The sequence below is a fragment of the Parasteatoda tepidariorum genome, chromosome 8 (assembly GCF_043381705.1).
Source record: "Parasteatoda tepidariorum isolate YZ-2023 chromosome 8, CAS_Ptep_4.0, whole genome shotgun sequence".
In the NCBI taxonomy this organism is placed as follows: domain Eukaryota; kingdom Metazoa; phylum Arthropoda; class Arachnida; order Araneae; family Theridiidae; genus Parasteatoda; species Parasteatoda tepidariorum.
In genome coordinates this window covers 21,991,312-22,016,418 of record NC_092211.1, presented here as the reverse complement: position 1 = coordinate 22,016,418, position 25,107 = coordinate 21,991,312, and the positions used below count along the sequence as shown (strand labels likewise).

At 28.0% G+C, this 25,107-nt stretch overlaps 1 protein-coding gene across 1 annotated transcript; it reads left to right on the top strand.

The window, feature by feature from the left end:
• The first annotated feature begins 24,431 nt into the window (after positions 1 to 24,431).
• Positions 24,432 to 24,836, top strand: LOC107448695 (uncharacterized). Its single transcript, XM_016063997.1, has one exon. The coding sequence runs from the start codon at positions 24,432 to 24,434 to the stop codon at positions 24,834 to 24,836; it is 405 nt and encodes a 134-aa protein (XP_015919483.1).
• The last annotated feature ends 271 nt before the right edge of the window (positions 24,837 to 25,107 follow it).

Below are 25,107 nucleotides of genomic sequence, written 5' to 3'. Positions count from 1 at the left end.
ATCAGTTAAAACTTTTATAGGTAGATTAACACTTTAGTTTAATTTTAGGAACTATGCAAGTTTTAACCTTTTAGGTGCTACATCAAATTGGAAATAATAATGATAATAAATAATAATAGTAAATACTAATAACAGTAATAAATAATAGTAAATAATAACAATAATAATAATAATAATAAATAAATAATGGTAAATAATAATAATATCAATATTAAATTTTAATAAATAATGATGAAGAACAATAATATTTGTTTTAATAATCAATACTCTGATAATGATAATTTTCTTTCATAAACACATTTCATAAAAAAATTTTCTTTCATAAACTGTATTGCCTAGGTATCAAGCGTATCTAATATATAATGTGGATTTGTTAAATTAAGAAAAGATACATCACTTAGTTCTATTACAGATAGTTTAAAACTTAAGCAGTTTTTTTTGTAAAACTATGCTACTTTTAAGCTTTAAAGTGTTACATTATGTCAGAAATAATAATAGTTAAATAATGTTTATTAAAATAATTAATAATACTCATATCAGTAATAAATAATAAGAATAATTTTTTTCTAGTCGCATTGAATTGTTTTTGTCTTGGTATCACGTGTATCCGATTTTTTATAAGGTTTTTTTAAGTTAAGAAAAGAAATACATCAGTCAAAAACATTATACGTAGATATATTAACAACCCAGTAGTTTAATTTTAGAAGCATATCAACACTGAAATATACAATATCGAACATCACTTGACAATATCATTTGCCCGTTTAATAAAGAGGACTCTTATTTACATTGTACAGGAAAACAAAATAAAATTTTAATTTTATTAAGTACTTCTATTTAAAAAATTTTGTCTGCAATTTATTCTGTACTTACCTCACCTTCTTCCACTTTTGAAAGTTGTTATTGAAATTTTTTAGCTATAAATAACCAATCGAAGTAGCTGAAACTGGTGTTTAAAACAAAATCCAAAAAACCTGTTGTTTTTGTGTTTAAACCAGCTTTTTTTGTTTGCTTAAGCCGAGTTTTTCGGCATATTTAAAACAAAGTGGTACGTAGTAATATATTTTCTTAATTAAAAGTAATTAAGTATTATGTATGAAGTAAAAGTAATAAAGTATGATCATGTTAACTTGTTAACTATAAATTAATATTGCAAATGAACAATAAAAAATATTCACTTCCCTTTCAAGAACAGGCATATACATGATAAAATAAAATTACTTAATACACTTATACACTTATACTTGAATACACTTATACATTACTTTACATTTTAACTTAAGTTACAAATAAAGTTTTATGAAACAAATGACATATTAGTTATCTATGTAAAAGAATAAACTCTCTTTTGTACATGAAAATAAATGAAAATATCATACTTCTGTATTAATTAATGTCGTTAATTAGTATTATTCAATTCAAAATATTTGTGCAAATTTATTACCAAAAATGATCGAGTTAATTTTCATCCAATTAAATAAATACAATTTCTTTTCGCTTCACTTCTCTTAAAGGAGCAGAAAAAAATGTAAAGTAACATATTTTTCCCCATCAAAATATTTTGAAATAATATAAAATGAACTATATACATATGAACACACCAATTATTGAAGTAAATGTATGTTTTATTAATCTTTATTTAACAATATATAAAGAAAAACCTTATTTCTTAAAATTTATTTTATCGCAACGTAGCTTTAATTATAACAATCCTTATAAATGGTACCTCATTAAAGAAACTATTATTACTGATAGTAATTTAAATGTATTGAGTATGTTTTTAATTGTGCTCTATTAGTAAATCATTGAATTTTGAAATTATTAAATTAGTAAATTCATTCGTAAAATATACTGCGTGTATACAATAAAAATTATTTACGTTGATAACAAATATAACTCAACCAGAAAACATATATATGTTTATTTAAATTTTTTTTTAGCTTAAACTGAATGTATTATTATAAAAAATAGTAAATTAAGCTATTTAAATGATTTTTTTCTTTAAAAAAGCAAGCTTGATTTTATTTTAGATAACCGTCTGTGGTTTAAAACCATGGTTTAAACCACGTTGGTTTAACAGCCAAACCTGGTCGAAACTATTTTAGCGCATCGTATATTTTGTTGTGATTATTTTTTTTCATTCGGAAACTAATTGTTGAAATTTTGATATACAACTGTATCCTTATAGCCAAACAACTAAATTTTTTTGGTACAGAAAATGAGCATGCGTGGTCCATGTCATTTATGATAAGTGAAAGGGTAACTTATGATTAATGTAACTTACAATTAATTTGATATAACTTAAAATTAATTTCATAGGATGACTTATATTTAAAAGCAACTTTACATTCATTGCGGCAAAATCATGATATTTAATTTCAGAAATTGCGCCTAAATTACGAAAAAGAAGCATATGTAAAAAATAAATATATAAAAAATAAATATATAAAAAATAAATATATAAAAAGATTAACCCACTGTTGGTTAAGCATGTAAAATGTCATATTTTAACCTGCAAATTTCTCCGCATAGCAACTACGGATTTTCCCAAATAATTATATGGGGGTTAATAGTGTATAGAGCAGAGACATCCTCCTAATTTTGCCCGTTTACTAAACCACCAGTGAGTTAACATATACCATGTTAATACCATCCAACTATGCATACGCCCATGATAACAAAGTGTCTCTTTAGAAGATATTATCATAATAATAAAACTTAAGTTGTAAAAAAAGAAAAATAATATATTTTCTAGAAATATGAATAAAATTTAGCAATAAAGATAAAAACCATCATATATTGAAAACAATATATGTATATATACATAAATAGATAGATAGATAAATATATGTGTCATCATAAAAATATATATGCTAATAAAGAAAAAAATAAGAAAGCCCCAAACTACATAGAGTCAGTGATTTGCTTCAAGTAATGCCTATACTCATGCAGAAATATATGAGCTTTTCTTTGCATTAGTATTTGGGGAGATTTCCTATAATGTCAAATTTAAGCGAAAGATCACGTATTTATTTGTTTTCTTCCTCTCAGGGTTTGCTTAGCTATAAGCAAAGAAAATGCTCAGAATAAACAATGCGTATGAAGTGTTCTTTACTATAAATAACTTGAATAAAAAGCCACTTCAAACTGAACCCATGAACTTTTAAAAACTTAGTGATACGAGTTTTATTGAAGGGTGATTTAAGTTGGACGTGATTTATGGGTAAATCGAAGAAAGCTGTTTTAAAATGAGGCAGATAGAGAAGATTGGCTTAAATCCCAGCTACTTAAAGAAATGATATTTCCATGAATATAGCGTATTTTTTGGATAAATTACTTTAAAAAAATATGTTTGGTGTTTGTAAAATCCAAACATCATTGTTAAATTAAATGAAAATTTAAATTATTATTTTATCACAAATGGTATACATTATCATAATGCTTTCCTTTATTTAAATTTTTAATGTTATTTAAAAAAAAAATGCTTTGTAATTTGTAGGATACCAATTCGATAAGTGTAACGTTTGATAGTTGCAATGATAAACTACCTTAATGTAGATTGATTTTTTTGAAAAAATATACTTTTGTCCGGTAAAAAAAATCTGGTATATTTAAAAAAGTATACTTTTGTAAAAATTTAAATAAAGGAAAACAATATGATTATGGTCTACATTATCATATTGTTTTCATTTATTTAAATTTTTAATGTTATTTAAAAAATGCTTTGTCATTTGCAGGATACCAATTCGATAAGTGTAACGTTTGATAGTTGTAATGATAAACTACCTTAATAATGTAGATTTTTTTTAAAAAAATATATACTTTGGAAAAAAATCTAACGAGTTAACATTTTTTTGTCACATTTGAGTTCGAAAAAAATTTTGTGCAGGATCTTCAAACATCAAAACTAACTGTACTGTTACTGAGGTCGACACATCCATAGTTTTTGTTCATCTATAATTAAAAATTTAAATTACGGTCTGATGTTGTATTACATCCATGGCATATTTTATGCAATAAATGAGTTATGATTTTTACCCTTAATGTAGTATTTTTCTTGCATTATCAAACTTTTTACTTGATTATGGTGCTTATTAAAGTATAATTTTTAAAACGGCATAACTACGATTATAATAGCAACTGTTAGGAATACTTGATAAATAAATATCCTTGTAAAGTTAATGTTAAGATATTTGTAGGTTAGCATTAGTTAAATTTTTGTTTTACATGCTTTTTAATTTGTAACAGTAGATTAAATTATCAATTTTATGACTTGTCCACTCTAATCTTGTGTCATGGTGCTGCGACTGTCTTCAAAATGCAATATGATATTGTTCTAACTTTACCTACACATCATTTGAAATGAAGTACACGCTCAAATTTTAATAAAAATGATAGATTTACTTAAATTTATAATTTGAGATTTTTTCTGAAATTTATAAAAATTATCTACACAATCCTTCTTTGAACTAATTTTAATTTTCATGGCTGATTCTTTCACATAAAGCTTGAATAATATAAAACTGAATTTTTTGTACAATAATATTTCTAAGGTACCCGAATACCTTAAGGCGGTGAAATTTTGAAATTCGAAGTTTAGAAATATTTCATTTGGATTCGTGTGAGTATAGCCCAATAAAGCATATTATGAGTACAAACAAAATGAAAAAAAAAAGAAATTCTTAGTAAATACGAAGGAAAAACTGGTTAGAAAAGACCAAAAATCGAACTTTTTTCAAAATCATATAGCCTTGTTGAAATTTAATTTTTTCAGTATCTTTGTGTTATATTACTCATTAAAACTAAACTTAAGAAATAGACCATATCAATCTTATTTAGATATTTTACAGCAAATATCGAAATTTTTTTTCGACAAAAGTGCCAAAAAACTGCAACCAGTTATTTTTGTTCTAGCTGCAAAATATGAAATAATAGTTTAATTAACTAGTCCTTAATACATTTTCTTGGCCTAATAAAAATAGAAAAATGGAATGAAGTATAGAGAATATTCAACTCAAAATTTGAAGTACTGCGAAATAAAATATTTAGAGACGTTTCATTTAAAAAATGTTTTTCCTTTAAAAAAATGTTAGTCGCGTACTTTAAGATATTCTATTCTTATTCAATAATTAATATTAAATCATTATTTAAATATTATAATTATTTAATGATAAATAAAATATTAAGATCATGCAAAATAAAGTTTTAAATCGAAAAAAATAATTCATGAAATTCAATAATTTTCCATGTAAATTAATCTTGATTCCAGACAAATTACGCATATAAATGTTATACATTGCTCTCTTTTATAACTAAAATGATGGAATTATTGAATGAAATAAGTGGACATGACTTTTTTTTTTCGTGAACAGCTCAAATAAAATTTAACTAAAAAGATTCATGGCATTACTTTTTAAGACAGCTATGTTCTAAAAGTGCTCTCGACCGACTAAGTCTTCTATAAGAGAAAGAAAGGACTCCCATAACCATAAAAATGCACGATATGGAACCGCCTGAGACATAGTGTCACTTATGCATTCCACGTACAATGGAATCACATCAAGAATGTTGCTTTTTGTTGCTATTTTTGTTGGATTTGTATGCTTCGATTTTGAAATGATTCGACTGAATGGAAGACCACATTTTTTGGAAAGCTGTTTTGTTAGTTCTACAAAAGAATGACGTCTTCAAATATTTCTTTTGCAATTGAAAAATGGACTTACAAAACTAAGTTTAACTTCTTTGAAACTCTTATTTTGCTACGAATTTATTTTATGACTTATGACTTTACTTTTACAGAAATGCTTCAAAGATGACACACGTTATCTTCTTCTTTTCTTTTTTTAAAATTTGTAACAAATTGATTTATTGATCTGGTAATTTTCAAATGTAGAACTAATATTTGAATATTTTATNATACAAATGCTATTTTATGTATCAATAATATAATTCTCCTATTATTACCTATAATATTAAAAAAAGTATAATAGTAATATTTGCTACATGTTAGTAGGAAAAGCACGTTTTGAAAAGCTACTCAAAATAAAGTTTTAAAAATCTACAATTTAAAAAAGTTAGAAACTTTTCGTGGAAATGCTACTTTAAAATTTTGTATAATGGTTTGGCTGACATTTGTGGCTGATAAGGCATTTACTGATTAACCTATAGATTTTTTTAACTGAAACAATTTTTTAAAATCCTGCAATTCAGAGGGACCTGGAAAATTTTTACAGAAATTCTTTGCCTCCACAATATTATTTAAACTTTAATAGTATATTTTATATGAGAAAGAGACTGTACCAATAGAGGGCAATAGTATTTTATTCTTCGTACACCATGATAGAATAAATGGCTTGGTTAAGGCAAACAAATAAAAAGTGCTCGTTGATTTTCGATGCCACTGATAGTCTATGAGGGTTACATGCATAAAAGCTTGGCAGAGATTGGTTGTTAATAGTACATTCTCTGGTAAATCAGTATACTGTTTTTAAAATTCGTATTAACCTCAGCATTTGCAAAAAATGTCCTTAAAGCTAGAGGGATCAAGCTTATTACGCTTTTGAAAAGAGCAAATATCAATATAAGAAATACCGCAAAGGTGCTACTTACATTGATATAACCACCTGTATAGGAAATATGAATACGGTGACGGTCATCCACATAGCTTGTAATTCATATCTTGTTTCTCATTTGATAAGCAAACTTATGAAACCAACCATTAATATTTCACAAAAACATGTGATATAAACTAATTTTTGATCGATTAGAGCTGCAAGCAAGCAAATCACCTTGTTATAAAACATTCATCAAATTCTCTTGAAATCTCTTTCTTTCAGATGTAAAGCGTTAACTGGCAATAAGTAGAAAACTAGATCTTCCGTATCTTTGAACACAAAATTTAGTAGAGATAGGTTTAACATTTCGTATTTGTTTAGAATACAAACTAGTTAATATAAACATTCTGCTTAATCTGAAATAGAAAAATAACATATATGAATTGAGTTATCATCTGTGATATAAGAGACTATTTAATCTTTACTGACAGAAATAATGTACTTTAAAACTTTTCAAATTATATTATTAAGATTCCATTTTCTTTAAAAAAAATACTTTAACATAGTCAAAATACCTTTTTATCAAATTTCCTTTCATGCAATGTTCTGTCTTTTGAACACTTTAAAGTAAGCAAAATTAAAAGCTTGAAGCAAAAACTATTTCATTAAACAGACAAAAAAAAAGCTTTATCTTTCGCTTTTAACAATTTTGTGTCCAACAGATCTGAAGCATTATTGCATGAAATAAAACCTCAGACTTTTAATTTAGCAAAATATTCAAATTAGTTAGTTTAAATAACCGAAAAGTTTACTCTATGCAAATTTTAGATTCGGTTGTTTTTTTGTTTTTTTTTCCGCCTAAAGGCAAGAAAAACATCGAAAAAGAAGACGTTTTGAATTTTGTTTTAGTAGGTGCTCATTATTTCCTCGTCTCCTTTTAAAAACAAGTTACATAAAAGAGAAAAAAACTTCTTTTTTTAAAAAATTAAAATATCAAAGTATTTGACTTGAGGCAACATAATTTTCAATGTAGTAACGGGAGTGCATATTTTTTTCTTCCCCTCAGAATATTTTGAATAGAATATCGTGCAATAAAAGCGTCATTTTAAATTCGTAATACCATTAAAAATATTTTTTGAGGTATGCCTAACACAACTAGAGGAATTTGAAAGCAAAAGCTTAATATTTTTAATTTTAAGTACTGTGTTAAACAGGGTTTATGCTTATAAATATATATGTTACTATTAAAAATCCCAGATCAATTGCTGTATAAAGTACCGGTACGTGGGACATGTCATCCACATAAACTCTTTTTACCATAAGCTTTTAACGTAACACTTAATACCATAATTTTTACAGTAATTAAGATTTTTTGTTGAGTAACATGTTCCGGTAAAAATAGATGCTACTGGAAAAAGTACCGGCACTTTAAGTGCTGGTACTTTTGAAGTAATTTGATCCGGAATTTTCTACAGTGCGATCTAGCAATAGGAAACTGAGCTAAAATTAGTGAGTATAGCTTTTTAAAAACAAAATTGTGAGGTATTTATAAAGTAGCCATAACGCATTGTGTAATCTAAAACTATTTGTTATTTTGTTACATAACCTCTTGATTAATAATTTATATAAGTCAAGTATTATATTGCGTTATCTTTCACAGTAAGAAACTGAATGAAATTTAGTAATAAGCCTTAAGAAAATACATTCGTTTTGTGAGGTGCCGTACAAAACTTAATTTTAAGCCTAAAAATATTTTTATTAACTTTTTTCAATGAAATAAATGAGGCTGTTCTTGAAATAAATATACACTTGCGTAAACTTTAATTACATTAAATTTTGCTGCACCAAATTACAAACTTATAATGCATAAGCATAGAATAATGTAAAAACATCACTATTATACTTATAATGCATAAGTTTCTTTAGTGTTTTAATTTTTTTATAAATTGTTAAAGCGAAATTATCATTGCTAAACATCATTTTACGCATTCAGTCGTATTTAAAAATACTTAAAATATAATGTAAAATCAATAATTTTATTAATAAATAATTTAAGCTTATGTAAAAAAAATACAGATATCAATTTTGATTACTTTTTATTTTCAGTGTTTAGAGCAACCTTATAGACTTGTGATACAACTTCTAATATATATATATATATGGTAAATAAACAAAAAATGTGATAAATTGAAATGAACTAGCACTGTGAATAAAATATAAGAACAATGTAAATGAGGAGCAGTCATGTCTACATATAAAATGATAAGAAAGCGTTCAATATGAGCGAAGCATGTATTTGACATTTCATTGACGCTAAAATCTCCTGTCTCTAAAGTTTATATATATATGCAATTAACGCATGCATAATTATGATATATATGTTTCAGTTGGTTACACATATGGGTAATGCTCCCAACCTGAACTCTAACTGTAATTTTAGTCTGCTTTGTAAAAAGAGGGTATCTCATAATTAAGCAAAAATATATCGAAATATCTCCGAAACAAATAATAGTGGAATATTGAAAACCTCATGTATTCAAAATTGTAGCAGCATACACTCATTTTTGAGCTAAATGCCCTGTCTCAAAGGTGAAGTAGAGAGAGAAATGATTGTTGGCTGCCAGCAGGATTCGTACAAATGACTTCCAGGTTCATAGTGGGATACTCCATCCATCCAAAACGTACAACCAATTTCAGCGATAGGTAGGAATCATTATATATTTCATTTGCTGAATAGTTTTTACGAAAAAGAAAATGTAAATTCAAAATTATCTATCTCTGTACTTGGTACTGTGGCGTAACTACAACTACGATTATTAAACATCATTTCACTAGTATATAAGACATGCTAACTTGATTCAATCTTGAGGTACCTTTTGAGAGATGAAGGTTGGCCTTGTCTTAATGGTCTTTCGCCGATTGGTGACTTGAGGGAGCGATGTGATCCACATTGAACAGTTGACTTGATGTTTATGACTGCCTCATCGTCCTCCTCACGTTGTTGCTTCTCAGTCTCATTTATACACAATGAGATCCTGCACACGCTCTACTGCTAATAGCAACGCAAGAGTGACTGCACACACAACAATGAACTTAATACGGCTCTCATGGCTAAAGCTCAAAACCCGGTGACCTTAATCCAGCTCTCTCGGTCTTCACAAATACCGCAACAAGTGGTATCCGTTCATCGAATTCTATCCCTGATAAAATTCTGGTGGGGGAGTATTGCCGCGTAACTATCACTACGATTATTAAACATCAATTCACTAGTATATAAGACATGTTAACTTGATTTAATCTTGAATTACCTTTTGATAGATGAAGTTTGGCATTGTCTAAAGGTCTGCCCCCCCCAGTGCCATATTTTACAAATTGCAACCCTTTTTACTATTGAAATTTGTATGTTATGACGTGTTACTTCGGCATCTACCATATAAAGCTTCTAAACTCACGATGAATTAAGTTGTATAAATATGGCGCTTAGATCATTCCACTAATTACCCAGAGGGTCTTGGTGTGAATCGAATCCCTCCGACAGCGAAAAAGCATTTCCCTTACATATGTCTCCCTAAACATCCACATTAAGACAATGTATCATGTTCAAAAATAAGTAAAGGCTGCTTAAATTTTGATTATATGGGGTTTTAAAATTAGACTATAATTTGTTTTGGAGGTATTTTGAAAATTTTTTTGTTACATTGAGAATTGTTTTTAATATTTTGTTTTAATTCTTTATTTCTATGCAGTGTTCTCTATGGCAGAATATAACTAAAACTGTAATTATATTTTGAGTAATATAATACGCTATAAAGTAATATGTATAATACGATAATTATTTTGTTATAAAAATAGCTCATTTTATAAACTTATAAAATTCATGTAAATAAATTCAATACAATATGACAAGTATAACTTTAGACTATACATGAAATTTATATTGTTTAAAAGATTATAACATTTCAAATATATTTATATGTTAAAATATACTTACATTTTTATGTGATCTTCAGTTTTTATATTTTTGTTTTGTTAAACCAAATTTTTGTTTGCCTTAGTTTTGTTTTTGACTCTGGGAAGAAAGAATGGTATCTTTAGAAATGTCGCAACGTTTGATGAATGGAGAGATAAAACTAAGGTTAGCTTCTTTCAAACCTCTACTTTGTTCTGAATTCGTTTTATGATTTATGATGTTACTCTTCAAAAAGATAAAACATACATTTGCTCATGACATCTTCTTATTTTTGTATAGCGAAGTTTGCATGCAACTTCATTTGGGAATAATAACATTTCAACTGATCATATACGTGATTAACAATACAACCTTTTTTATTATTCTTAATGTAAACATGTATTTTTTATTCGGAGTTGTTTTTTAGCATTTTATTTGATAAAAAAGGTTATGTGATTGGAAAATTTAAAAAAATTGGTCTTTACAGAAATTATTATATTTTATATTTTCTAATTAAAATTGAAACCTATAAATTAGAGTGTCTTTCTTTTAAAACCATAGATGAAAAACATAGATTATGTAAATTATTGGGCATCTTTAATGTTGGATTTGCCACGAGATTTCGTGGCAAAAAAGAAATCGAAATAATCAAAACAAAAATATAAAGGGTGGAAAGGCAAAATAAAATGTATCATCAGCAGCAGAGAACATAGTTTAAATACATAATTGGGTAGATTTTATAGTAGATTGGATTTTCACTATTAGAAGTTGATTATAGTAACTGATAAGACCTGAGAACAATACAATTTTAGTTAAAAATAGAGACTACCAAAATATAATTGAAACGTATATAATGATCTAAAAAAAGATAATAGAAATAATACAAAGATAATAGAAAGAAAAAGATAATAGAATAGAAGATATAATATAAATTATATATTAAAAATATTGGTAATATAAACAATAGAAATTAAATAATAGAAATAGATTAAAATAAATATCTTGAACTACAGAGGAAATTGGATGCTAGGCTGGCTGAGATATTTAAACAAATCAATTTGAAAAACGATACAAACAAAGGAAAATGTAAAAACAATTTATAAGTCATAATATGGAGTGATGTTAAGGACCTTTATCAACACTAAACTATGTATTTTACCTTTCTATTTGATGTAGTGAACTTCTAGTTAAAGAGATTGTGTTAAGCAACTACAATTTAATATCTGCCACCACAAAATGTCAATATTAATTTTATCGGAATAACTGTCTATAGACAGTACATACTCCGCTCATGTAATTTTGCCTTTAAGCTGTGCTTGCAAGTACAATTGAACATTTGGAATGCAATATATCCAATTAATAGTTGTGACCGAAAGCAGTCCTTCTGCAGAGTTTCATATATTGAAATGTACCATAGAGATATGCATGAAATACATTATCAAAACCTCAAAATTAATTTGCTTGATAACAGGGTAGAAAATTACCTGGTTGCAAATTATTAAATTGAAAAGGGTAATTATTTTTATATTAATAACCCAGAACTATGTACTGTAAGTACAAAAAAATTCAATTAAAAATACATAGTGAGCCTGTCTAGTAAAATATTCCGAAGAAAAGAACATGATGAAACTGAATAGTATAGAAAAATATCAGAAAGAGAAAAAGCAGAGGCAGAAAAAAATGAAACACCATTTTAAATTGAATTGAACATTTAGGTAATATTTTTAAGTAAGTGATCTTATAATTTAGGAAATTTAGCACTATTATTATGTAATTTTTACATCTTAAAGTAAGTATGACAGAAGAATATTTTGTTAGTTTCTGAATAATATTAATGATCCATTTAAGTTTTATTTTAGTTATGTTTTTCTTAAGAAATGTGGAAGATTTTCTGATTTTTTGATTCATTTATTTGCTGCATTAAAGGTTTTTGTCAAAATGTCAACCTTATTTTTCTTACTTAAGCATGATTTCATTGGAGAAATTGCTCCATGTCTTAGGTTTCATTCAATTTGAATGCTAAAATGTTCCACTAAATATGCACGAATAAGCTATTGGTTGTAGTTTGGTATTTGTTGTATGACAGTTTTTTTAAATAATATGCACGGTTTTCCGTTATGATAGCTATTACAATATATTTCAGAACACTTGTCAAAGAGAACTCAATTAAAAATGCACGATAAAGTGGTCAGATCCTTACAACCCCCCACCCCAGACCAAAACCCAATGAACCCTCAATGAGAAATTTGCATATTATCCAATGAGAATATTATCCAAGCCTGATCGAAGATCGACAAAAGTAGAGATTAGTCTAACGATGACTATTAGAAACACTCCCACGCTTCATCAAGCAATCAAACTGGTTTTCATGAATTTCACCTTTTTTTACTAAGGAATGAAATAGTTCTAGTAGTTTTTTTTCTTAAATTGTGATTTAAGTTGCGATCTCTATAGTGACTTAGCTTTAGGTAAGATTCTAAATGTATACAATAAGTCGTATGATTGTTATACTAAATCTGTAATCTGAATAAATTTAACTAAATCAGTTATTTAAGGACACTATTGCTGAATTGCAATGGAAACCCATCATTTTTTATGTATCTGTTGCTTCTCTATACCCCGAAGATGAAATCATGGCTTGCTACAAACGGGTTCGTCTGCACTTTATTCATCTGCTTTCTTCCTCGTAGATTATTTGCATGCAAGTAAGTATGTCCCTAATTTTAATAGCACCAAGCGTACATTAAAACAAATATTCCAAAATATAAATTTATTCTTAGCCGATCAAGAAATCTTATTTAACATACCAGATCAAACCTTCGACTTAATCTATACTCAATTATTAAAAAAATAACATTATTTAAGGGAAGTGTTTTAATCTTTGTTAAAGACCATTTATATAATTTAATCATTTATATAATTTAATTATTTATAAATTTCCTCACCTTTTCACATGGTATTCTAACTAAACGATTTTCTTTCCTTCTTTTTTTCGTAATATCAAAGTAAATGTAAAGACTATTTCTAATACCTTTGCAATTCAGTAAAAGACACGATGAAATGATGAATAAAAGCTAATACTTGGATTAAAACTAATACTTAATGAAGTCAAATTGATCAAATGACAAACTTTTTAAAGTACTGGCTTTTTACCAGTAGTTGTAAAAAACAGCCTGCTAACGGAAACGAGTATATTATATACACACTCTGTAAAACAAATTTATGAGCGTTCCTGAAAAATAATGAGCAAATTAGATGCCTGATTAATACCAGCAACACTTCCGACAAAAAAGCAGGAAACTTTGTTTTTAGAATTCAGAAACTTTCTTCTTAAAAATAAATAAATACCCTGGAATTGACAGAAAATTTCTGACGAAATTATTAACTTTGCCAGTAAAATCCAGAATAAATAATCAATATCGAACTGTATATATTAGGTCATACGTAAGAGTGTATTGTTGATTTAATGGTAAAATCTAGCATTAAGACAGGTAGTATTAAATCTAACCTCCATTACGTCCGAAAGTGAATATCAGAGTTGCATTGCTGTAATATACGTCTGATTGAGTGAATTATATCTTCCAGTAGTTCAGGTGTTCGAATTGAGAAGAACATGACAAGGAAACTTGTCATATATAAGGAATCGATGTGTGGCCCGAATTGAGAGTCCAACCTCACGATAAGCCGTTATGAGAATGAAGGCTTATGCCTATATGTCAATGCATATACCCATTTCCAAAAAGCTTGGCAACTTCGTAAGAATTCACCAACATACTTAAGAGAAAATGGAAACGGATTTATCGTAATATCCACTGTTTGCATGGAAATGTAATAGAAAATTCAAGTATTAAAGCACATAATAATATATTGCTGAATTTCGAAAGCTTTTCTCATCCATTGAATTTTGCACTAATCTGAAATTTTATGAACGGTTTTAGAAAAATGCTAAGTGTTAAAAAGTTTTCTTATATTTCACTGCTAGAATTTTTTTTTTGAAAGTGTATAAATAAAATTTTTTTAATTGTTATCCTACCACGTTCAACCTGAATATTGAAATAACCATAAAATATGTGATATCTGAACTGGTGAGAAAAATCGTTTATTGACTTTTTTTCACCTAATAGGGTTAAAGAAAAGCAAAATTTCCAATTGTCAAGCCAATGAGAATCAATGGCCACAGCCAATGAGAATCAATGGCCACAGCCAATGAGAATCAAATTCGCGTTTTCCGAATAATAATGGCAAAGTAATAAGGGAATGTTAAAGCCACCTAGTTTCTTGCAGCTACTTACATACTTTAGCTGAGTTGGCTAATCACGCAATCTCATGACCAGCTGCACAGAGATGTGAATCCAAGCTGTGATTCCGCTATATTTCCTACATTCTTACAACACTCGTGGAGTTTTCAGCACCAACATGTCTTTGATTGGTGACCCTGAACTACTGAAAAAGGAAAATTTGATTAACGCATAGATGGCGACAGCTGCACAAAGTTGCTCCATATAAAATGATCGAGTATTTCCAAAGTCTAATGACAAATGGCTCCCCTAAATAAGCTAATTAAGTTACATTCCACGATTGTCTTGAAGATTACAATTTAATCACAGATAAGCCCATCTGTGATCAATGCCCTTCACCTATCGAAAAGCCTAACTTAACCTACCTTAATCTCCAGTTAAATTAAGCTCTTCTGGTTTGAAACCATGACAGTTGAAAATGGTTGCAAAACTAAGCGGTTTTGTACTCAAGGTTAACCATATCAATGGTAATCAGTTTCAAATGATAATCGGCTTATAACCGAAAATTTTATGATTAATTGCTTGGATTAACTGCTGCCGGTGGTTTTACCGTGATTTTAACATAAGCGTATAGCGTGGGGCAAAAGGTATAAAAAAATCACATTTCCATTTTGCGCTATTAAACATGTGTGTAAATGCAGTGATCTACGAGGGTGTTTCGAAAAGTAAAGATACACCGTACGCCAGAGGAAAAGAAAAGCTTTGGCGAGAAGGTTGGCCACACAGGTTTTAATCTTGAACCGTTGGCTTTCTCCTCGCGGTCGTTCGGCATTTCAACGTTGATTCTGGTTGGAGTAGGTCGTGTTTAAAATGGCTGCGGTGATTCAGAATCCCGCCAAATGCGAAGTGCGCTCCGTCATACGTTTTCACCATGCAAAAGGTCAGAAACCAGCGGATATTCACAAAAAAATTATTTCTATTTATGGGAACGTTATGAATAGACAGAATGTAACGAAGTGGTGTCGTCATTTCTCTGAAGGTAGGACCGATATTCATGACGAACAAGGAACAGGTCGGCCATCTGTGATCTGTGATGCCGTTCTTCAGAGAACGGAAGAAGCAATACGTGCGAATAGACGTCTCAAATTGAAAGAATTGCGTCAGATCATACCGCAAGTGTCAATGACAACTCTTTATGAAGTTGTGACTGTCAAGTTAGGGTACAGGAAATTTTGTGCGCGCTGGGTTCCAAAAATGTTAACAGAAGAACACAAAAAGAAAAGGATGGGCTTTACACTCGACTTCCTCACACGCTATGCAGAAGCAGGTGATGAGTTCTTTGATCACATTGTGACAGGCGCCGAGACGTGGGTTTATCACCATACACCTGAATCCAAGAAACAATCAATGCAATGGCACCATTCGAATTCACCCAAAGCCAAGAAATTTAAAACCTCGATTTCAGTGAAAAAAATCATGGCTTCTGTTTTTTGGGACAGACAAGGCATTCTTCTGTTGGAATTTATGCCTCCCGGAACGACAATTAATTCTGCTGCACATTGCCAGACTTTGAAACGTCTTCGAAGGACAATTCAAAACAAACGCAGGGAAATGCTGACAAATGGAGTCCGCTTGCTTCATGACAACGCTCGACCTCACACAGCCCTCGTCACCAAAGCACTACTCAAACAATTCAAATGGCAAATATTGGACCATCCGCCATACAGCCCGGACCTTGCGCCCAGCGACTTCCATTTATTCCTTTACCTGAAGTCACATCTTGGTGGAAAATCATTCCACGACGATGATGAGATCAAATATGAAGTTGAAATGTGGTTCCGACAACAGACGGCAACCTTCTATGACTGTGGGATACAAAAGCTTGTGCACCGACTTAACAAATGTTTGGACAACAGGGGTGATTATGTCGAAAAATAATAAATAATCGAGTTAATAAGATGTAACTGACGTTTTCTAAATAAATGCTTTTTTTAAGGAATGCGTTCCATTGTACCTTTACTTTTCGAAACGCCCTCGTATATCCTTATTTATACAAGACCATCACCATTATTTTAAGATTTAGTGTTCGTAAAGTGCTCCGATAAAAAATGAAGAATTGTATTAAAATTTGAATCATTAATCTTGGAGGACAATTTGAGATCAATATTTCAACTATAATTTGCCTTTGATGCCTGTAACATTCGTTTACTAATTAAGAAAAGAATCCAAATACTAATGCAAAAAATTAATAAAATTAAAAATTAATCAAAAGTGAAACATCCAAATTTAAAAAATGCGCTTAGCAGCAAAGAAACCAAGAGGAATTAAACAAATGAGACAAAGAAGAAAATTAGTAAAAATTGAAATTCAATGAATTTTTATTGAATTTCAATGTTTTTTTCAATGTTTTTTCAATGTTTTTTTCAATTTTTACTAATTTTCTTCATTGTCTCATTTGTATACTAATCCTCTTTGTGTACATTGTAATATTAGAATAATTACAAAAAAAAGTTATAAATAGGTAATACAAATAAAATATTTTTTTTATCTCCAAACTTTAATTACATATACTTTAAGAAATTTAAATATATGCATAAGATTGTTTAATTTAATAACCATTTTTATGAAAAAGTGGTAAATAATTAATTATTAAAATTTTAATACTGTCAGAGATCAAAAATAAAGAGTTCAGATGAGCATTTGATATTTATTCTTAATAATGAAAATGCCATTTAATTGTCAAAAATTTATAATTGTCTTTAAATTTCCAACATTAAAAAATAAGTATCTGTAGAATAGGTAATTTTGAATAAATGTATATTTTACAATTACGTATTTGCAAATATCAGCCTATTTTAATCAAAGTTTCATTAATATAAACTAATCTGGGGAACAACTCTTTTATTGCTAATTAAAAAGTAAATTTGAAAACAATTTCAATCATTTATTTAAGTAACTTAACGTTAAAGTTATAAACGGAAATATTTCTCTAGAGGAATTTAGAATGAAAATGAATTTTTTTGTTCTTTTTACTTTCCTGAATATAATTCATTATTCGAAAGCTTGGAGTCAAAAAGTCTCAGAATATAAGAGCAAGGGATATTATAAGAATATTTTCTTGCATTTATTTCACTTATATTTTTTTAAATATACAATCGTTAGGTATGTGAGTGTTTTTCTTTGTTTTTATATAAAAAAACTCCCTTCTAAAACAAACTAATTATAATTCCTAAATATTTAAATTATATTTAAGAAAGTTATTATTAACTGTTAAAATATAATTAAAATATCAATCAATGGCTATTACTTTTTAAAAATAATTTAATTAGTTTATTCAAAAGGTACTGCATTTATGTTATTAATACTTATCATTATAAACAGTGAATAATTAAATGCATGAAACCTCTTTGACAAAAAACTGAATAAAATGCTAATAAAAATGAATATATAAAGCTAAATTAAGATTATAATTGATTGGAATTAAAAGATTTAGTTTTTCTTTTAAGTCAGTGAAAAAAAGGTTGAGAAATACAAGAAGTCATTTTTTTCGACTCAATTATGCTTCCAACAATTTCTGGGAAAATAAACATATAAATAAAAATTGTTGACGTTATGTATGCCGTTCGCTTATGGTTTATTTAAAAATAATCACAGAAAAAACCTGCATGTATTTCAGGTGCTATGTATGTTTTAACAATGGAATAATCCAACTAGAATATTAGTTATTAATTACTTAAAAAAATTTAAGGACAACTCAAGAGCAATGAGAACTTCAATGTTTATGCTGAATTTTTCCTTGAAATCTAAGTATGTTCAATTCTTATTTCTAAGCATGCTAAAAGCGGTTACATTACCAAAAATTCCGGAATTTTAAGGTAAAAAGTAGAAAATTACGTTGAAAAGCAGTGGTCTAAGTACAATCACTCTGAGAGCAAAGGGGAAATAATTCTGGTAAATGTTTCATACTGTACGGCAATAACATTTCTGTTAAAAAAAATCAAAAACTCAATTCTGGTTATGAATTTAAAAATACGTGGTACTTAAACCATTCATTTGGTTTTAAATACAACTTTCATGTTCACGTTATTTTCACTGTCCATTCTAAAGAAGCAAAAGAGCCGACACTTTGTGATTTTCGTTTTTATTTTTTAGAAAACAGCGAATCTAATAAAACTAGTTTCATGTTAAAATATGTGAGTCAAATTCTCTTAAAATGTCCATATTTGTCCAAGGGTGCTCAAAGTATGTCTTTAAATAAGATTTGACTTAACCAAAGCATGATATTTCCACAGTAAAAATTAAAGAAGTAATAGAGTTGACACTTTGTGAGTTTTACATTTTTTTAAAGCAGTGGATGTCTTAAAACTGGTTTCATGCTAAAATATATACGTCAAAATTTTGCAGAAAATTCAAACATTTGCCCAAAAGGGCTCATAAAATTATTTTAAATGAGATTTTTTTTTAAGACCAAAACATGATATTTCTATAGTTCTTATTAGTATTAAAATTTATCTAGTATTATCTAGTATTAAAATTTATTTATTGATTCTATAATCTATTTAATTAGCATACTTTATAATCAAGCATAATCAAAGTGCTTCAAATTAATTAAAAGTGTTTATTTATAACTAGTTTATCAAATACTTTTAAATCAGTTTGAAACTTAACGAAATCAACATCTAATTCTCTATTGTTTGATTTCACTGAATATTTCTAACAATGAAATTTTACTAATATCGAAAAATGTATTGCGAGTCTTAAAATAGTTGAAACTATAATTTTTTTGTGTGAAAGTTAATTAGGTTTACATTTTTATGTGAAACAAATCCAGTAAAAAGTTTTTTAAATTACTTTTATAGAGTGGTAAGTTTGATGTTATGCCAACAAAAATTGCATATTAAAAATAAATAAATAAATGTAAGTGGTTTGACCTAATAATTTTTTGTAGCGATTTAAAAACAAAAATTGATCAAAAGAATATTCTTATAAATGTGAATAATTCTTATATTGTGAATATTTTTATAAATAAATCTTATAAATGTTACAAAATGCCCTTATTTCATAAAAGTATTAATTCATTTAAAATAAATTACTACGATATTTTTTGTTAAAATTGCATTAAATATATGTTTGATAGAATTAGATTTCACAAGTTAAAATTTACAAAATATCTTGTTTATATTATTTTTGATACTCTCACTCCCTGAAGCATGTGATATTCAGATTTATGTCCTAGTAAGATTTTTCACAATGCTATAAATGTGTTTAATAATAAATTTGTCTGCTATTACACTGTAAGAAATTCCAGATAAAATTAAAGTATTAAATACCGGAACATAGCGGGCAATATATATAAAATCCATAATATCGTAAAATACATCTTTACCGTCAACTATAATACTGTAAATTTTACGGTAATAATTATTCAATTAAAGTGATTTTCCAATAATTATTACTCTAAAAATTATAATCATGCATTTTGCAATGTAAAATTTTTCAATAAAAATGAATTTTACGGTAAAAAATACCAGCAACATCAATAAAATCCATAATAAATATCGTAAAATACATCTATACCGTCAACTACAATACTGTAAATTTTACAGTAATAATTATTCATTGAAAGTGATTTTCCAATAATCATTACGGTAAAAATTATAGTCATACATTTTGTTCCGTAACATTTTCCGAAAAAAATGAATTTTACGGAAAAAAATACCGGCACTCAGAGTGCCAGACATTTTTGCATTAATTTTATTGAGGATGTTTTAGAGTGTATGCTATGATTTTATGAAAATATTATTTAATTTAAAATAAAATAATACCATAATTTCTGTTAAATTTGCTTCAAATATATGTTTAATAAAAAAAAGCTTCGAATTTTTTATTTAAAAATAATTGTTTGAGAAAAATGCATTTAATATTGATCTTGAAGTGTGCAATTAGTTAAAAATATACATGAAAGTATATACTTTTAACATTAATAGCTTTTTAACATTAGTTAAAATTTGTTTAAGAACAAATAGGATAATTATTGCTATATGAAAGTTAATTATTGTTTATTGGTGAGTATTATTTAATATTAGAGGGGGTGATTGCTACAGGTTTGATTTTGATATTAATTTACACTGTTAAAATTTTCATTTTAAAATTATGGAAAAATAACTGGCAGCTGTCTGTCCATCTGATTAACCGTAAAGTTTACGGTAAAGAACATTTTTTTTTCCTTTATGGTTTTGAAACCATTTACGAAAAGTGCGGTTATAAAACCATGAATACAAAACTATACGGTTTTTTGACCATTTACAACTAGCATTTTTTAAAAAACGTAAAAAAAACTAATTATTTAACTAGTCATGGGTAATGGGCATTGGAGAGTGCCAGACACTCGAAATTCTTCATATGTTGAAGGGAAGGAGGGAAATATTGCGGTGTCAACACTAGGACTCGAACTCCAGTTCTGCCGATCATGAGATTGACATATAGGCCAGCTCAGCTATGACATGTACGCAATTGCAGAGAACTAAGTAGCTTCATTAGGTGGTTCTGGTTAGTGCGATAAAACTCTGGTTGTTTAACCGTATTAGGTGAAAGCAGTTAATAAACAGTTTTTCTCACTATTAACAGTTTGATTACCATTTTATTTATTGTTATTTTACAGTTTTGATTAAGTATGATAAAGTAACCATTCAATAAATTTCTATTTAGTCATTTTTTCTGAGAAATTTCTATCAGTGTAGTCAAAAAATAAAATTGAAATGTATTTATTGTATACGTTAAAGTATATAATATTATTTATTATTTAAATGTATTTATTATTTATTATGAGCTGCAATCTCAAAGAATTCACGGAAAAACATATATTTTAAATAAAGTTGAATAACTAAAGCTTTAGCAGTGAGCTTAAACAAACTTTCTCATTCACCATGCCGCTCATCAAACGCTGTTTTGTGAGGTTTCTGAGATTCCTGATTATGGAATATATCCATTTACTAAGATATTATTCACCACCTCATGCATAAAATATGAGTTAGGTGGTGTAGCGTAAGCCTATACATATTAATACATTGTTTGCTTACGGAAACCGACTGGATCAGAAATGAATACCGATAAAAGAATGTCTGGAAATTATTTTACTCCTGCTTCAGTATGTGAATGATCCGTAAAATTATTTTCCGATAGTGAAATTAAAGTTTTAAAATTATGTGCAGTATATTTTGCAATAGTAAGATATTCTTCAAATATACTTATAGCTAAATTATCATACAATGGATATCAGAAAATGAAATCTCAAATAAAATCGAAATTTATTTATTATATACGATACAGTTAAAGTAGTAAATCTAGTAACTATTTGTTAACCGGTGATTATTACCGTTGATTGTAACTGGTCTGAGTTTTGCATGAATTTAGTCCCCAAAAAAAATCAAAATTTATTTATTATATACGTTACCGTTAAAGTAACTGGCAATTATTTGTGAACCGGTGATTATTATCGATGATTGTAACAGTTTGAGTTTTATTTGAGTTTAGTCCCAAAATAAAATCGCAATTTGATTAATATGTATGTTAAAGTAGTAAATCTGCTGATTATTACCGGTATGGGTAATACTGTTAAATTAATAATTCTGGTAACTATTTAATAATTGGTGATTACTACTGATGATTATTATTGGTTAGGTGATTATTACCGGTTTGTGTTTAACATCAATTTAGTCCCTAAATAAATAAAATCAAACTTTATTTACTACATACATTAATGTAATAAATATGGAAATTGTTTTCTTACCGGTAATTATTACCGTTGATTATTACTGATTAGGTCATTATTACAGGTGTCATTTTTACATTAATTAAATCATAAAAATTAAATTGAAATTTATTCATTATTTACGTTAAAGTATATAATAATATTTATTACTTAAATTATTTATGAATCAAACGATTGCAATATTTACTAAAAACTGAGATTTTTTTCTCAATATAATCGTCATTGAATAGCCACCCCATTTTTTAGGTTTACGATTACTAATGTTGAACTCCATAGCTTTGTCACTTGGAACGCAATGCAGAAAACAAGGAAACTCCTGGATCAGCAATTGGGAGAATTTTGTTTTCGTGGAGGACTTTTTGAAGGAACTAACCCGCATTTGCATTTCATGGAGAGAGGACTATGATACTGTCCCACGGTTAGCCTGACATCAAAGGGATTCTAACCCATGATCCGTCTACCACTGAGAATACTTTAAGCAAGCAGTGTGGTCGGTTTAAGTCGGATGCGTATTCTTTTATCCCAGCCATCGCTGGGATTCGAACCCGGTTCACTTCATTGAAAGGCGAACGTTCTATCATCTGAGCCATTGCCATTAAAAAACTGCAATTTGAATGAAGTAATGGAAATAATATATTTGAACTAAAATTGAATAACTAATGTTATAGCACTAAACATTAACTGTCTAATTCGCAATGCTTCTAAACTAAGGCTGTTTCTGAGATTCTTGATTATGGAATAAATCCATTTAACAAGATATTATCCACCACCTCATGCATAAAATATGAGTTAGGAGGGGTAGTTAAATTGTGTGTGCTATATGCTTAAGTCTATACATAATAATACATTGTTTTCTTACAGAAACCAACTGGATCAGACAAGAATACCGATGAAAGAGTGTCTGGAAACTATTTTATTCCAGCTTCAGAATGCGAATGAGTGGAGAAATCATTTTTGCAGAAGAAAAACTTTACTTTTCTAATACATATTGTGTATTTGTGCATTGTGTATTTTATTTTACATATTGTGTATTTGTAACACTATATTGTATATTTGTAACACTATATTGTATATTTGTAACATATTCTACAAACATGCTTATACCTAAATTATCATACAATATGAGTAACAGGAAATGAAGTTCCAAACTAAAATAAAAATTCATATATTGTATACGTTACTGGTAATGTAGTAAATCTGGTAATTATTTTCCAATCAGGGATTATTACCGGTTTGAGTTTTATATTAATTTAGTCTCAAAATAAATCGAATTAAAATTAGTTTATTATGTAAGTTAAAATAATAAAGTCCGTAATCATTTATCTACCGGTGATTATTACTGGTTTTAGTTTTATAATAATTTGGTCCCAAAAGAAATTCTAAATATATTTAGTATATACTTAAAATAATAAATCTAGTAATTATTTGTTTAAAGGTGATTATTACCGCCGATGATTATTACCAGTAGTGTGATTATCACCAGCTTGTGTTTTATATATATTTAGTCACAAGAGAAATCGAAATTTATTTGTTACATATGTTAAAGTATTAAATCTTTTAATTATTTGTTAACCGGAGATCATCACCGATGATTATTACCGGTAAGGTGATTGTTACTGGCTTAATTTTTACAATAAAATTAACAAAAAAATCACTTCGAATTTCTTTAGTGCCATGCCAGTACTTTATGTAACAGCATGTGACTTAGTGTTTCCGTTAGAAAAATGTCTATATATTTTGTTTTAGGAATTGTTGATAGGAATAAAAGTTTATTAAAGTATCAAATATTTCAATACTAAATAAACTTTTAATAACTTTATTAAGGTAACCTCTATTGTACATTAATATGAATGAATTTATATGCCTGTGATGGCTCCTAGAAATGGGTACACTCATACTGCGGTATTTATGGAAATGAGATGGCAGACATGCTTGCCAAAAGAGGAGCTGGCGTTCTTCAAAAGCCCAAAACTGAAGCAAGCCTCCATTCCATTAAACTGCTGACATCACTCCTATATCAAAAGACTTTTAGAAATTTTAATACTCGGGCTTGCGATGGCAAGCCTTGGAGTGTTCTTTTAACAAACTCAGCTTTTATTCCTGACCACCCGCGATCAGTTGCGGTTGCTGCTTTTAGACTATTAACGGGTTATGACTGTCTACAGAATCATTTATTTCGCATTGGACTAGCCGATTCATCTTTGTGTGTTATATGTGATAGTGGACGGCCATTGACGGCAGAACATTTGGACGAGTGTGAAGCTCTGACAGATTTTTCTTGTATATTTCAACGCTATTGGCAAGCAAGAAGTTTAATGGCCTAACTGCAAATGTAACTGGCATTTGACAAATAAAAAATATGCCTCTAATTACGTTTTTTTATATGACGTAATTATAATGTATTATAATATCAGTAATTACTTATGATTTTTTTCACTGTAAAAATATTAACTGAAATCTAGAATATTATTATACTAACTAAAATTTAAAATTTAAGAAAATTATTTTTTGTAATTTAATATTAAACAAACATCTCTTATGGTATTGCAAACTACATTAATTCATAATGCTACTTTTACCTTTAAGATTAGATGA